The sequence below is a fragment of the Leopardus geoffroyi genome, chromosome A2 (assembly GCF_018350155.1).
Source record: "Leopardus geoffroyi isolate Oge1 chromosome A2, O.geoffroyi_Oge1_pat1.0, whole genome shotgun sequence".
In the NCBI taxonomy this organism is placed as follows: Eukaryota; Metazoa; Chordata; class Mammalia; order Carnivora; family Felidae; genus Leopardus; species Leopardus geoffroyi.
Genome location: NC_059331.1, coordinates 117013420 through 117031265, shown reverse-complemented (window position 1 = coordinate 117031265; position 17846 = coordinate 117013420). Strand labels below are relative to the sequence as shown.

Below are 17846 nucleotides of genomic sequence, written 5' to 3'. Positions count from 1 at the left end.
AGACTAAAAAGCACAGTTTCTTTAAAAAAAAAAAAATTATTTATTTTGGGGGGAGGGGAGGACAGTATGAGTAGGGGAGGGGCAGAGAGAGAAGGAGAGAGAGAATCCCAAGCGGCTCTGCACTGACAATGCAGGGCTTGACCCCACGAACCATGAGATCATGACCTGAGCTGAAATCGAGTCTGATGCTTAACCAATGAAGTCACCCAGGTGCCCCATAATAGCATGGTTTCTTATGGGGAGTAAGGACTAGGTTGACAGTGGATTTTTTGAAAGAGAGATTTCAATTGAATACCTACATATATTTCTTGAATTTTGAAACAAGGGAATGATTCACCTATTTAAAAATTAATTTCTTATTGTAATACAAGATAAAAGAGGACTCCTACTTCTGACTAAGATGAAGGAATAAAGGCCCCTCCAGCCTGAAACAACTAAAATATCAGACAAAATTTTACAAACCACTTTTTAATACATCAGACAATGAAGTTAGCAATCCCTAAAAAAGGGAAACAAGGCGAACTATTCAGATGCCCTAGCTAACTGCATAAAAAAAATTTCCAGGTTGCAAGTCAGGAAGGAAGAATCTAGGTGGAGCCTGGCAGTCTCCAAGTTGAGGAGATGAGCTGGGTGACCAGGGAGATCGGGTGGCTACAGTGTACAGAACCGAGTAATCAGTGAGGAAAGGGTTGCACAGAGAAAGGACTCAAGAACTGCAAAGTGCTTCCTTCAGTCTTCAGCAGAGCACTGATCTGTGCATGGGTATAAGGGAACTACTCAAATTCACGTAAAGAACCAGCACAATAGGTAGCAATATCAGCAGGTCATACAGGGTCAGGAATAGTTTCTGTTCTCATCAAGGTGAGTGGAAAAGTCTCATAATTCATGAGGCATTGAGTAATCAGAAGGATTATGCCCTAGACTTAATCCTGCTCTGGCTGCACCTAAAGCTTAAAAAGCAAGATCTGAAAGGATTAAACTGCTCTTAAGTAATTTAAATACCCTAGAAGAGTTTAAGAAAAATTCTAAGATACAAAAATATTCAGCATTTAATAAGGTAAAATTTGTGATGTCTGACAGCCAATCAAAAATAACCAGGCATGCGGGGCGCCTGGGTGGCGCAGTCGGTTAAGCGTCCGACTTCAGCCAGGTCACGATCTCGCGGTCTGTGAGTTCCAGCCCCGCGTCGGGCTCTGGGCTGATGGCTCAGAGCCTGGAGCCTGTTTCCGATTCTGTGTCTCCCTCTCTCTCTGCCCCTCCCCCGTTCATGCTCTGTCTCTCTCTGTCCCAAAAATAAATAAAAACGTTGAAAAAAAAAAAAAACAAAACCAGGCATGCAAATAAGCAGGAAAACATAATCTAAAATGTAGAGAAAAATCAATTAATGATACAGAAGAAAAAAGTGATCCATGAATGATAAATATGATAGAATTAGTAGAAAAGGACATTAAAATAGTTATTTTTAACTTTACATATTATATTCTTATGTTCAAGAAACTAGAGGAAGGACTGGGCATGTTGGGTAGAAACATGGCAGATATAAAGACGACTCAATTTAGATCTCTGGAGATGAAACCCAAAATATCTCAGATGAAAAAGTATACCAGAAGTGATTAACAGATTGAACACACTGAAGAAAACAAGATTAGTAAACTTGAAGGCATAGCAATTAGAAATTAAGATTAAAAAAAAAAAAACAGGGAAGAAACAAGACTGAAATAAATGAACAGAGTATCTATCACTGAGCAAGGGGATAACTTCAAGGAGCCTAATATACATGGAAGTGATGGCATCAAAGGGCAAGAGAAACAGGAATAGAAAAATAAGTTGAAGAGATAATAGTCAAAATTTTTCCAAATCTGATGAAAGAAACTGTCTCTTCAACAAATGGAACTGGAAAACTGGGTATCTGTATGCATTTCCCACTTTCATCCAGATCTTACACCATATACAAAAACTCGTAGAGTAAATGGATCCTAGGACTAGATGTAAAGCATAAAACTATACAACTTTCAGAAAAAAATACAGAAGAAAACCTTTATGACCTATGGTTATACAAAAATATTCTACACAGAACAATACAAGCATGATCTATAAAAGAAAACTGGACTTCATCAGAACTGAGAACTGCTACTCTTTATATTACACCATTAAGAGAATGAAAAGATAAGCCTTTTCACTGTGAGAAAATCCTTGTAAATCATAATTCAGATAACTTACATTAAAAAAAACATAAAGAAGTCTCAAAACTAAATAAAAAACAACTCGGCAAAAAATGGATGAGATCTGAAAACAACCAAAACAGACATTAAAAAATAAGCACATGAAAAGATGCTCAAAATTAGGTAGTCATTAAGGAAATGCAAATTAAAATCATATTGAAATCCCACTACACACCTATTTGAGTGTCTAAAATTGTAAGGACTGACCACACCAAATGTTGGTGAAGATGTACAGTATGCTGATGAGAATGTATACGGGTGCAACCACTTTTGAAAGTAGTTTGGACACTTCTTTAAAAGTTCAACATGAAAAATAAATAAATAAAAGTTCAACATGGACCTACCATGACCTAATCCTTCAATTCCTAGGTATTCACCCAAGGAACTTACATGTAAATGTCCACAGCATCTTTTATTTATAATAGCCTCGAACTGGAAACAATTAAAGTGTTCATCAGCCAGTTAATGGATAAACTGGTATAGCCAAGCAATGGAATACCACTCATCAACAGAAAGGAATCAACTGCTAATACACATAAAAAGATTGATGAATCCCAAAAGAATTATGCGAAAGATGACATATTTTAAAAAAAACACAGCAAATAAAAGATTCATGTGCATGCTTTCATTTATATAAAAATAAGGAAAAAGTAAACTAAGCTATAGAAACAGAATGCAGAGCAGTGCTTGCCTGGAATGCTGGGGAGGAGGGAAGGATTATAAATGGATACAAAGAAACTTCTGGACATGATAGATATTAACATATATATATATATATATATATATGTTAATATCTATATTAATTGTGTTAATGGTTTCACAGGTATGTATGTGTATGTGTCTACATTTATCAAACTGTACACTTTAAATATATGCTATTATAGAAGCTTTATCTCAAAGATATTTTTTAAAAGTTTACTTATTTTGAGAGATAGATGAGAGTTGCGTGAGCAAGGAAGGGGCAGAGAGAGAGAGAGAGACAGACAGACAGACAGACAGACAGACAGACAAACCCAAGCAGGCTTCACCCTCAGCATGGAGTTTGACATGGGGCTTGGTCTCCCAACTGTGAGGTCATGATCTGAGCCAATATCAAGAGTCAGACACTTAACGAACAGAGCCTCCAGGCGCACCTCAAAGATATTTTTTAAAAGGAAAGATAAAAACTGTAAAAGTATGGGGCACCTGGGTTGCTCAGTCAGGTAAGTATCTGACTCTTGGTTTCGGCTCAGGTCATGATCTCACAATTTGTGAGCTCGAGGGTTGTGTCAGGCTCTGCACTGATGGTGTGACACCTGCTTGGGATTCTCTCTTCCTCTCTTTCTGTCCCTCCACCCCCTAAAAAATAAACAAACATTTTTTAAAAACTGTAAAAGTACTGAAAAAATAAGATATCACACAGGATTATTCTGGGCCTATGCAAATGACAATAATTAACAGGAGAAAATAAATGTATGAAATGGCTGGAGAAACAGCTCTACCATGACTCTTATGTTAAGCCAGAAGGTGGCTGGTAATTTGTTTGGGAATATGTTGTCTGAACATAGAGCAAGAGTTTCTCACACACCCTCAGTCTCAACACATATTTTCAGGTCCATATGAATTTGCAATCAAAATGAGTTACAAGGTGGTGAATGCAGCAATCATAGTTGCTATGAAGTTCACTATGACAATATCAGGATGATTAAGGATGTTATTTTTCTAAAGATTTTCCAAGTACATGACCTCATCTTATTCAGTTACATGATGCCACACACATATTTTGAAACGAGCAGGGAGGCTGGAATATATGTTTGGTTAAAAAAGCTTTGAGGGACAATTCACACTCCTATTTGGTAAATATCCATCTGTGGGCCACACACTTAAGCTTCCGTCAAAAAATTTATTTAAAAAAATCTATTAAACTACACTGTTCAGGTTAATTATTCTTAATTTATACATCACACTTGATTCACTGGTTCACGCAAAACCTACTTTTGGTTATTTTATTTCTTTTAATAATGTGAAAAATAGCCTTAACTTATACTTGAAACAGAGGCTACAACCCTAAGTGGGGCTCCTGCTCTCATTCCATCCATTTGATCACTCTGGCTTGCCAGCTAGGGTAACCCTTATCCTGAATCTTGTGCTCATTAACACCTTGCTTTCCTTTTGTATAGTTTTATTGTACATACATAGGCGTTCCTTAAACTATGCAGCTATTTTAAACATAAAAAATAGCATCACACTATAGCATAAAATCTTTTGATATTTCCAGGCTTGTTAAGATGTTTCCAGCCGTACATACATATGAATTGCTCTAGGAATTCATTTTCATATATGTGAACACTCAACTCTGATAATGCTGAACTTTCCCCTACCCAGTGTGCTTATACCAATTTACACTGCCACTAGCAGAGTAGAAGAGATACCGTAGAATCACATGTATGTTCTTGCCAACTGAATGGTATAAAATGGTATTTTACACTGTGATTTTTAGTATCTCTTCATATGTTCACCGATACTGTGTCCTTTTACTTGATTTGTGTATGTAAATTGACAGGAACACAACTTCATATATTATCCACATTTAATAACCAGTTTCAACCACTGAATAGTCTCTCCTCACTGAAAGATACATCATCAAAGTAGTACATGTGTTACCTCTCTTTCTGAACTCTTTATTCCAGTGATCATTCTATCTGTTCCTATGCCAATAATACAATGGTACTTAATTTCTACATATGAGTAATGCTACATTCCTGCTTTTCTGCCTCACAAGTGTCTTGGCTATTCATCTTATTAAATACCAAGAACAAGCTTATTGGAATTTGTATTGAATTTCACTGAATCTAAAAGATTTTGAGAAAAACTGCTATGTTCACAATACTGTATTCCTGCCCATGAACAGGATATATTTATTTAGGATGATATAATAATTTGTCACAATTTGTGTGTGTGTGTGTGTGTGTGTGTGTAGGGGCCTTGAATATTTTTGTTAGATTTATTCCTAGAAATAAATGTGACATTCTCTGACTCTGCTGTAAACGATGTTTGTCTTAGTTACATTTCTTGATGTTTGTTGATGACATACAGAAATAGAGGTGACTTTTGTATATTAACCTTATTTTCAAATATTTTGCTAAACTCTCTTATTTCTAATAATTTATAGTCTTGGGGTGTTCTTTGCAAAAAAAAATTATGTTACTTAAAAATACGAAGTTTTATTTTCTCCTTTCCAAATTTCTTGCTTCTATAATTTGTCTTTTTGTGCTTATGAAATTCTCAATAAAATATTAAATAGAAGTAGTGTTAGTGAACATCCTTCTCCTAGTTCTTACTTTTTTAACTAGGTAAAGACTTTATTAATCATTCTTTTAAACTTCATATTCTGGCTTCTTTGGCTTAACTAACTACAAACAAATAATGGCGTATAAGCAATAACTAAAAAGCAGAATTTAAAATACTATAGGTTTCTATACTTCAACATTATATATATTCATCCTAAACAAAAATTTTTAAAGCAGTCAAAATTATTGGAGCTTTATTATTTTTTTAAACAAATTTAGTCAATTGTTTGCCTAATTATTGGAAGCCTCATCAAAATCCTGAACAAGATCACCCTTCTCCCCAATAGCAAGTGGTGCTTTTCCATCCAGCCACTGCGGTGTCCGTAAGCTTTGCAATACCCACACTGGTCTAAGAAGCTGGGTGGCATTTCTGTCAGCTGCTATGTCTTGACACGGCTGGTAATGGTAAAAATGTTTGCTTCTAGAAATGTCTGAACATTAGGATTATTAAAGTAGATAACCATTCCCTAGTCTGAAAATATACTTACCTCCTTAATATCAGAGATACTGTTTATTCTTAGTTTCTTTAAGAAGAACTAAAGAATGATATCACTTATTATAATAGATATTTGTTATGTCATCTGTTACTCTGTATACCATCTCAGGGCAGTTCTTTTTTACCACTGCATAATAATGTCTGAAGTCTGCAAGCTTCTCTTAGTTTATGATAGGTTCTTACATCTTGTTGGAGTAGAAATGAGGCTTTGTGGGGGAATGGGGTTGCACCCAAATGGTCTTAGGCAGACCAGCTGAGATTTCAGTTCCTGATATTAAAGAGAATGATTCTAATATTTACCTATCCAGAATAGTATTTTATCTAGTGTTTTTTAAAAGTTAAGATTAAGGAAGTTCCCTCTTGTTCTCAATTTACTTATCCTTTTAAAAAACATCATGAATATGTATTAAATTTTATCAAATTCTGCACTGAGGTTTTTCTCTTTAAATCTGCTAATGTGCTTGGTTACACATATTGATTTCCAGTATGAAACCATCCTACCACACATGGGACAAATCCGACTTGGACATATCCTGTTATCTTTTTATACATCATGAAATTTCATTTGCTAATATTTTGTTGAAAAATTTTACATGCATATCCTTGAGTGAAATGGAGCCATAATTTATTTTCTTATATTTTTGGTACCTAGTTCATGGTGGCCTCAAAGATGAATAAGAGAATTCCTATCAGTTTGGCTTTAATGAACAAATGGAATTATGAACAGCCTTTCGGAACAAACCCATTTTACATAAGTCGAAGAACTTCAGAATTAGTTACAACTTCTAATTCACCTTGGTCTCAAATTTAAAATTATAGATCCTCAGGCCTAATGAAAAATTTTGGATTTTTAATAAGCACCTCAAATGATTCTGATAAAAATGATCTACTGCTCATGCTTTGAAACACACCACCAGGGAGAGGGAGCTCCTGGCTTCCCTTTGCTCTCACAGCAGTTCAGAGGAAGAGTTAAGATAGGCCCACCAGGACTACATGATGAAGCTTCTATTGAAAGAGTTGAAGAGGCTAAATTCTCTTGCCTCTCCATAACTTTTCTTAGGAAAGATGACCATAGTTTGCTCAGGAGAGGCACTGGTAATGCCTTTTGTTCCAACATAATTAGTAATCATTTCCTTACTCACTTTAAACATGTTTTATTTAGCTCTCCTTTGGAAGCCTTCATATTATAGCCTCTTTTCTTTTTTATCCTAGGATAGGCCCAAGAACTGCCTCAGGCTTGGATGACCTCTCCTAACCCATTAAATCTTTTCTCCCAGTTCTAAAGGCTAGTAAAAGAGTTTGAGAAGGCATGGGATGAGGATAAATTTATGCCTAAGATGGGACTAAATATACTGGCACTTCACACTATTCAGATCAGTTCACAAGGTGCAGAATCTACAAAGGAATTTGAGCCAAAGTGCTAACATGTAACATATTCATATTATAAAAAATTATCTTGCCTGTAAAAATCCAGGACACCCTTGGTAAACTGGGAAGATTCCTGGTTTAAACCACAGGGAGGGAAAGATAATCTTCCTATCACAACATAATAAAAATAATAAATAAATCTTAGATTCTACTTTTCCATACTACTCAGGTCCAAAAGGAAATGTGCCAGTTGAGAAATGCAGGTGGTCTGAGAGGTACTACTGATGTGAAATGTCTAATTTCAAATACCCATTTCTTTTCATGATTCTTTTCTCTGAAGACAAGGTCTCTACCTTCACCTCAACCAAAGTTCATGACAAACCTATTTATTTTCAGAAGTCAAATATACATAATAAAATCCATGACTAAATATTCTATCCTATTGAAGGAGGATGGTGGAGGAGTAGGAGGTCCCTAGGCTTGCCTTATCCTACGAATACAACTACATAACTATCAAATCATCCTAAATACACCAGAAATCTACCTGAAGAGTGGCAGAACAAATTCCACAACTAAAGGTAGAGAAGAGGCCACAGTGAAGAAGGTAGGAAGTATGGAGACAAGACCTGGAGAGAAAAGGATCCTGGCCACTGCGATGGGGAGGGAGCCGTGGTCATGGAGGAGGGAAGAGACAGACAAGCACACAGGGAAGCACATGGGGAAAATGAATCCCTGAAGCAACTGGCTTGGAAAGGAAGAGCATCCAAAGTTCATGAGTTCTTGCAACCAGTGAGGCCTAAATAAAGCCTGGAGTTGTAAAGGTTAGCATGCTTACCTCTGGGAGAACTCAGAGCTATCCTATCCTTCAATGAACAATGTATAACAGGTATTTAACATGTTATCCATATATCTCAAAGAATTATATAGACTTTTAAGTTCTCATATTGAAAATAAGACCATTGGCAGTATCTTACGTAAAAACTTACAACTTCACTTACTCATGAAACAATAAATTTGTGGAATAAAGTTGAAAAATTAAAGGCATCAATCTGAAACATGGATAGATATTTCCTATGTCTATATTATCTAGGTTTGAAAATCTCCTCAGTTCCAACACCCCACCATGACTGCCAAATATTTTTCTGCAATCACATTTTTACTTTTCTTTCTCTACAATTCTATTACACCACCACTACCTCATCATCACCATCACAACAACAGCAGCAGCTATGTGTTGAGCGCTATATGTGCCAGGCACGGCTATGAGAGTATGAAGTATGAATTAACTCATTTAATCCTCATAATATCTTTTGAGAAAATAAATATTATCCCTAACTACATACATGAGGCAACCAAGCACGAGACAGGCTAAGCTAGTAAGTGGCAGCATTGGTATTTGAACTCAGTATTAACTTTCCATTAGAGTTGTCTCTCACAAATCACCTCCTCACATCTCTAAAATTCTGCTTCTGGGTTACACGATATCATTTCTCTCCGTTTGGAAGTTCACTTAACATGATGAAGTTAGATGAAAAGTGTCATTAAAACGTTCCCCTGTTCAATAATCTACTTTACTAAAAGTTAGTTATAAAAATCAGGTCAAATGTGTACAAACCACGTATTCAAGGTTTTTCTCAATCTATACCCATCCTCTCTTTCTGGCCACATTCCCAATTTAGCCCATCACATGAATACTAAGCAAGAGCTAATTGGAGCTATATCTTATCCTCTCACAGGGCCTAATACAATGCCCAAAACATGACAGGTATCAAAAATGTTCGCTAGATTAATGACTAAAAGGCTTCATGATTTTTCTGATACTGAGCCATAGATTTTATAATACTAAATAGTGCTCACAAAGACATTTCTTTATCCTTCCTTTATAATAAGATAGTGTTAATTGTTTAAAAATTTAAAAATACAAAAATTCACTCCTGACAAAATAAGGCAATTCAGAACATGGAAATCATAGTTTTCTCTTTAGCAAAAAAAATTAGCAAGTGGCAGTTATACCCAACAGTGTGATTAAAGAAATGAAAGTATTCTTAATATTACCAAGAATTTTATTGCTAACCTGTTGAGGAGTTATGGTATCTCTATAGCTTGGTAAAATTTTTAGGGTGACACTTCCACTAATATTTTTCAATAATTCTTGTAATTCCTTTGGATTGTTTCCAACCTCATGGCCATTGACTTCTTTAATGATGTCTCCCACATGAAGCAGACCTTGTCGATCTATCATTCCCCCATGAAGGATTCGGGCAATTACCAGGTCATTATTTTCGACCCTAAATGTTACACCCTAAAGGAAATAAAAAACAGAATTATCACTGATTTTATATTATCAGGAAGAAATCTTAAATATTCATGAATATGTATATAAAAAACTAATACTAAAAGTAGGTGAGTGAATTGTTCCCATTTTTTCCCATGTTCTCTCCTCTCCCAATATCCTATTTTCTTAAATATTTTTTTAATGTTTACTTATTTTTGAGAGAGAGAGAGAGAGAGCGAGAGAGTATGAGCACATGAGTGGAGGAGGGGCAAAGAGAGAGGGAGACACAGAATCCAAAGCAGGCTCCAGGCTCTGAGCTGTCAGCACAGAGCCAGATGAGGGGTTTGAACTCACGAACTGTGAGATCATGACCTGAGCTCAAGTCAAACACTTAACCGACTGAGCCACCCAGGCGCCCCAATGCCTTCACTTTTTAATAACTTTCTTCTGTATTTTGATACTATAATTAGCAAGCAACTTGAGTTCATTTCTTCAAAGGGTATAGGAAGAAATGGAGTATCATTATCTCCTATAATTTTTGCTGCCCATTAGCAAACTTCTGGCCTCTATTCAGTTTAACTTTTTTTTTTTTTTGTTTAATTTTGTATGCTATATTAAGTTGAGAGAGCATCAGTTGTGTATTTACATACAAGCCAAAAAACACTGATAAAACAGATAAACATGAATTAAAATTTTCATAGTAATACAAATTAGGAAAAAGAAAAAAATGAGATAGTGAATAAGCCACAAATATGTCAGATTTCAAATTTTAAAAGGCATTGATATATCTACTCACCAATGGCTCCCCAGCTCTTTTGTGAATACCAAGAATACGAATGGCATCTACTGGTAATAACTGATTATTGATAGAAGAATTATTCATTTCTGGGCTTGATGGAGGTGAATCATAACATTTTGATGCCACAATATCATGGGCCTCCAAGAGTGACTATAAGGATTCAAAACAGCCTGTGGTTATTGGTTATTGATGGAATAAGTTATTAAAAAATAAAGAGTTAATTATCCCAGTGGAGTGCTAAAATATTCCAAGGCACACATTATTAAATTCTAAAATATGAGTTAAATCAAAGGCAACAGAACCTTTTAAAGAAATATAAATAGTTTCAGTAACATAAATAGTATTATATTCCTTGTTTTAAAAGATTTGGAGAGATTGACAGAGTTTTATGATTTTTTATTAAAAAAATGTTCAGAGGAAACTGAACCTAGTCTTCAAAGTGAGGTGCACTGAAGGCACTGGCTTTCACTGCTGCCGTTGTCATCAGCAATATCATTATTATTTATCATCAATCCCTGTTTGTTAGGTATCATACAAATTCAAATGGTACAGACCCTCATTTTTACTCTAAAATTGTTATATTAATTCTTTACATGTACAAAATGTCTGCTAAAAAGATATCCAATAGAAAATGGATAAATATTTGCATATCAGTGATAAGAGATGTTCTATTACTGAGAAAGGCTTAGTCTGTAAAACATATATTTTAAGGGAAAAAAAAAAAAAAACTAATGAGCTAGTAATGATCCTGAATATAATTTTACCTCCTACATTTACTATGTGCTATCATAAAGGATGACTTTGATCTAGCTTTCTAGGAATTTCTTACAATTTTTTGTTTATTTATTTTAGTTTTTCATTTATACTATAATTGTGTATACCCAACATAAAACTGAGCTAAAAAGTTATTTTTGTGAGTGGATGCAATGCAAGTTCAAAGACAAGTCAAAATAGAAAGAAGGAAGAAAATGTCAACAGATTCAGAATAGAAGCAATCAGGATATGAGTTTAATTGGTAATTTCTGGTCATTTCATGAAAATATGCTGTAAGTGACTAAAGAAAATTTCCAAAAGAAAAATTCACTAATCCACATGTAAAGATTATTCTTATAAAAGCTAGAAGGTGCTGAAACCTCTAACCTGGGCTGTTTAGTTTTCATCCTTTGCCCTCTTCTTAGGTAATATTATCTACTCCTGTGACTGCACCACTACTTACACATTGATAACTTCCAGAACTCTCATGAGCTTCAGATTCATAGACTAAAAATTTGTCCACAACTAGCCAAAGTCATGATAACCTCAAAATCAAAAAGAGTAAGGACTGTAGAATATTGAAACATACTGAATTAATGAAAAATCCATAATTGCACAATCCTATTTCAAAAACAGAAGGACTGAAAAACTCATCTGTTACCATTCGAGACTGCTATTTTAAACAATTCTTTACTTTGAAAATTGGTGAAGGGAAGGATCAGGCACTTCTCTTTTATGAAATGCATTATGTGATAAGTAAATAACCCAGTTGAAAAGGAAACACTCTACTCTTTATACAAGAATACCAGCTATAAAATATAAAATGAGTGAAACAGAAAAATGTCATTTTGAAGACTCTAATGAAAATACTGATTCAGGCAAGCATTAATTTGTGTTGATAAGTAGATAAATGGTTGGACAAGAAATAGCATTTGTATAATGCTAGAATAATAACACACTAGATTATGTCCTAGTGAAGAATATTTCAAAAGAAGGATTAGACTGTCTTTGCCTTTAATCAAGGGACCAATCTCAGCATTAATAATGGTGGGCTAACTAGGTGTCACACATCTTCTGATGTAGTTTAATTCATGTTGCATCACATCACTAATGATGCATTCTAATTCCAAATAATTAACTTGAATCATCAACCTTTTAGAACTTCTATTTACAGGAAATAGAAGGGATAACTAAGCAACACAGCAAAGAGACTACCAGACTCATCCAGACAGTGGGATATTCTGGAGGGCAGTGGCCTGGTCTCTTAAGAGGTCAACATCATAATCAAGGGAGAATAGATGGTCCAATCAAATGCCAAACATGGGTCTAGGTTGGAAACCCATAAGTACAAACCAGCTGTAAAGAATATTTTGTTGTCAAATGGAGATGAATAGAATATGCATATTACATGAGATAAAGATTCACTGAAATGGAAAAGTGGAAATTAATGACTGGAAAAAAAAAGGTAAGTTACAAAATACCTTGTGCAAAAGGATCTCAATCACTAAAGAAAAAAACACATATGTATATGCACAGAAAAAGTATGGAGGAATATGCACTAGAATAGTACAGTAGTGTTCTGGGCAGTAAGAATGCAATGTCTTAATTTAAAAATTTTTGCTTGTATTTTCTAATTATATCTATTGAACTTTATATAAATTCATATACTTATTAAATTTTATATATTTATGAAAAATATATAGCATGCCTGGAAGCTCTACCAGATGCTTGAGATATCACAAACTTAACATGGCCAGTTACCTTAACATTAACGTATCAGTTTCTTCTAGAGTGTTCCTCATCTCAGTGAGGGCCACCAATTATTTTTCAGAAATCTTACCCTTGTCAACTTCCCACATCCCTCTTCTGCAACTACACCACATGTAACCAATCACCAAGTCCTGTTGATTTTATGGGTTAAAACCTGAAAATCCTTACATACTCCTCTTTTTTCCCCTCTCATGGTTTCCCACTGTTCTCAGGATAAGGTCCAAATAGTTCACTCTGACTTATAAGACCTTAATCAACTAGTACCAACATAAGATGTCTCCAAAAACTGTCCTTTTTTTTTTTTTTTTTTTTTTGTACTTAAGATCCTGATTCATGGAGAAATCATTTCACTATCAACCTTCATATTTTGCAGCCACATTGTTGAAGGGTCATAGAAAGTTCCGGAGAAAAACCAAAGGGGTTTTGCCATTTGATTTTCAAGGTTAAGATTTGCAGTGAAAGCAGGTGACACTTTATTCTTCTATCCCAGCACCACTTATTGAACGGTCCATTCTTTCTCCCCTAAAATGCAGTATCTCTGTCATAAATCAAGCTGCCATATATATGTGGATATATTTCTGGGATTTTTATTCTCTTCTATTCATTTATTTTTCGAACACTGTCTCAATACCACACTTAATTATGGGTTTATAAGAAACCTCCCCGCCCCCTTCCCTTTCTCTTGTGAAACTGACTCTTTGTTAAACAGGTTAACTCTTCACTGATACAGGCCAATGCTTCAATTGTATTTATTTTTTTGCACCTGGATATGCTATGGGTAAGTTTCTATTCTTACACAGTCCTCTCTTATTCCAAGGTCATCGATTGCATCTCAGTCTCAGAAGCAATACTGCAACAGCTTTAACAAGGAAGGCTGTGAAACTGGTAGTGAGGAATAAAAATCCATTATCACAGTAAGAAAAACATCTTTAGCATGCGTTCTGATGGTGAATCAAGGCTGGTTTTAATTACACAAAGGAAAATCCATTCTGATGTCTTTTTGCTATACATTTATGTACTGTGTTTTAGTTATGTGTGTCTGTTTTTGTATCCTCAGTATATCAGGGTAGTAAAATACCTAAGTTGGAATTCACATATTTACAAAATATGGCTCTAAAAAATCTTAAATGTATCACCTTAAGCTGGAACTTAACTATTAAAAGAGAATACTTTGGGAATACAGGGGACTTGGGAAGAAGAATAATAGGCAAAGTTTACCTGGAAGTGAGGCTCTTTGAGTATACCAACCAGTTCTGCCACATTTTCATCCACATTTATTAAAGGAGTGATATCTTCAAGAATTTCATTGACTAATTCTAAGTTATTGTCACTGACAGCTTCTAGTTTTGAATCTTCTAGCCTCTCATGAGCCTGAAAAGATAACCGTATATTAAAGTCATAACACACATTGTCTTGCTCCAGACCATGGTTTTCTTCTTGATTTCTTTTTCAAAAAGAATGTTTTAAAAAATGTTATTCCAAGGTTTGGTTCACTGAAACCAAATTTAATAGTCCAATCAGAGGCAATATATAGATTCTGTAGTAAATGTTATCATGCAGTATAATAAATCTTGGCTTCTATTCCTAACCTAAAAGTCATGGAAAACTTTAATTAAACCATGAAAAACTGAGTAGGTATGGGGAGCCTGGGTGGCTCAATCCATTGAGCGTCCACCTGTGGCTCAGGTCACGATCTCATGGTTCATGAGTTCCAGCCATGTGTCGGGCTCTGTGCTGAAAGCTCAAAGCCTGGAGCCTGCCTCAGATTCTGTGTCTCCCTCTCTCTCTGCCCCTCCCCCACTCATGTTTTCTTTCTTTCTCTCTCTCTCTCAAATAAACATTAAAAAATGTTTTTTTTTTTAAATTTTTTAAAAAAAGGAAAAAGAAAAAACTGAATAGGTCAAATGACAATTTAAAAAACATTTTCTAGCCAATATAAATTCCTCATGACTTTCTTATCTAGGCTCAAACTCTAGATGATACTGCATATGCTTTATGAAAATAAATGATTATAAATAAAAACAAAAAATAGGAATATAATCATTATATGGACTGCCATTAAAAAATAATAAAAAACATTCTGGGAGCACCAGAATCCTAAAGCTACCATTTTCCAACTTTGAAAATCAGCAAAATAGTGTCAATTCAGGGAAGGAAGCTCTTGAACTGGACCTTGAAAGACTGTATGATTTTGTTAGGGGAGTGACCCTCTCATATTTCTGTATTAAGTTGCCTTTTTTTTTTTTTTAAATCTCACAATCTTTTCCATGCAAAATGGACTGTGAATCACACTGTCACAGAAAATAAGTAGGTTTCAATAGTGAGGGTAAAGCAGAGTTTTAAATTCAAACTGGAGGGGCACCTGGAATGCTCAGTCAGATGAGCCTCTGACTCTTTATTTCAGCTCAGGTCACGATCCCAGGGTCTTGGGATCAAGCCCTCGCTGGGCTCCACACTAAGCCTGGAGCCTGCTTAAGATTCTCTCATCGTCTCTCCCTCCTTCCCTAACCTTACTCCCTCTGACCCCCTCCCCTGCTTGCACGCTTGCAAAATTGCTTTCTAAAAAAAAAAAAAAAAAATTCAAACTGGAAATGAATGCTAAATATTCTCTATTTTTTAAAAATGTTTATTTATTTATTTTGAGACAGAAAGAGTGAGTAGGGGAGGTGCAGAGAGAAGGAGAGAGAAAGCATCCCAAACAGGCTCTGTGTCATCAACACAGAGCCCAGTGTAGGGCTCAAACCCACAAACTGTGTAATCATGACCTGAGCCGAAACCAAGAGTCAGATGCTCAACAGACTGAACCACCCAGGTGCCCGGCATTCTCTCTCTTTTAATTGCTCTTTGTTTTTCTGATAAATGGTTGCTGTCTGATTTTGAAGACAAAGCAGAGCATAACTGTTAAGATTTAATGTATAAATGAAACGATGTAAGATCACAAACCTTATATTTAATATTTTAAGATCAATTTCTCTAAGTACTCAGGAAAAAATCCAAGTTTCAAGTGGTAACAGTATCGGTTAAACTTTATCTGCACCTATAATACTTCAGCTGTTATTTTTACCACAGAGTGGATCCTTCAAAGACAAATACAGATTCTAATTTTTAAAATGCAATTTTTTTCATTTAAATGTATTTCCTCTAAGTGACTCACAAGAGTGAAGTAAGAGCTTAAGTAGAAGAGGCGGACATATATTAAGCAACATTTCTAAGAAATACCTCAGAAGAAGAAATTTAAGTCATATGAAGACAGAAGAAATTATAACTGTTATTAAACGAAGAAAAATGTCAAAAGACCAAATGTAATTTAGAGAAAGCAGTTTCTATTACATTTGGATAAGAAAAAAATAGATAAAAAAATTAAGATTAGAAAACGTCACAAAGAATGGAATGGATAAATTTGTAATTTTCTGAAAGCATAACACAAGCCTAATAAGGATAAGATGATGAGGACACTCAATATGTATCATAAAATGATTATCACCATTGGAAAAAAACTAAAATAACAGACATAACTAGCTAACTCTTACAAAACAAACTAGACTTGCTTATTACTTTAATACAAATATTCGCTGTTAACAAATACTGAATTTAGCATCATTAACCTTGCTAACCTTGTTTAACCTCTTATGGTAGTATAAGAAAGTTTAAGCAAAAAAAAGTAAAGAAGCTTAACATTTACTGAGGGCTGTGTGTGTGTGTGTGTATGTGAGGGAGGGAGGGAGGGAGGGAGGGAGGGAGAAAGAGAGAGAGACACCATGTTCTCAGTGCTGTGTGAGTGAATGAGTGTGTGTATATGTGTATATCAAACAAAGATAGATGTGTTATTATCTTCACCTTATAAACACTCATGCAAAGTAAGATAAAGTGATTTGCTTGAATTCATACTACTGATAAGTGGCAGTCAGGTAGTCTAATATGAAGGCATATCTGACTTGATCACTATATAGACAGCCACTGTGGTTAATTATTCCATCTACTATATGATGTATCATTCTAACTCATTTTAACTGTGTGAGATATGCTCTCATTGACTGCTAGTTGAGTTGCTGCTTCTTAGCATGTTTCTCTACTCCAGATGTGGTGTTAATTATGTTCTACTACATCTGTCCTCATAGTTATTTTATACTCCTATGGTTCAGAATAAAACCCACCCCTTCAACCTGTACCCTTTGTGCTCCAAATAAGAGGTATAAAAACACCACCTATTTCTCCAGGAAAACTGATAATGACTGGCTTACAGTTTTCAGGTAGTAAGTCAGTATATTTTCTATAACATCCTATGATTATGTAACATTATCAATTCAAGACACTGGGACAAGTAAAGAAACCAAAATGATCACTGACTTGAGAACACTAATAAACCCTTCGTTTCTATGTTCATCTACCTTACTGCTCCCAAATTGGGTGAGGACACATGGGAATGTGGAAAGACCCACAAGAAAGAGGAAGTAAGTAGGAGGGCAGAATTATGTTATAAAAACAAACATACCTGAAGGTTTTTTCACATGAACTGCACAGACTGGTTCTGTAGTAGGAGAATATCACCACACAATACAGAAATTCTCAGAAAAAAGCTTTTTAGTGAAACTGTTGCTGTAATTATATTAACACAGAAAGCCAATTTCTTAAAAAATATTTTCATAATGTTTATTTTTGAGAGAGAGCGCAAGTGGTGGAGGGGCAGAGAGAGAGGTGGACAGAGATGTGAAGCGGTTCTCCGCTGACAGCAGTGAGCACAGTGCAGAGCTTGAACCCATGAACTGCAAGACCATGACCTGAGCCGAAGTCGGATGCTCAACCAACTAAGCCACCCAGGCACCCCGGAAAGCTC

General features: G+C 35.2%; 1 protein-coding gene across 9 annotated transcripts in view; it reads right to left on the bottom strand.

Annotated features, from left to right (window-relative positions):
- The window catches only part of PALS2 (protein associated with LIN7 2, MAGUK p55 family member), a 125568-nt gene that overhangs the window by 39089 nt on the left and 68633 nt on the right, over positions 1-17846 (bottom strand). For all 9 annotated transcript variants that reach the window (XM_045495102.1, XM_045495103.1, XM_045495104.1 and 6 more), the window contains exons 3-5: positions 14231-14383; positions 10487-10639; positions 9490-9717 (exon numbers count right to left, since the gene is read on the bottom strand). In XM_045495102.1, coding sequence (XP_045351058.1) covers positions 9490-9717; positions 10487-10639; positions 14231-14383 — 534 coding nt within the window. The remainder of the gene's footprint in view (positions 1-9489; positions 9718-10486; positions 10640-14230; positions 14384-17846) is intronic.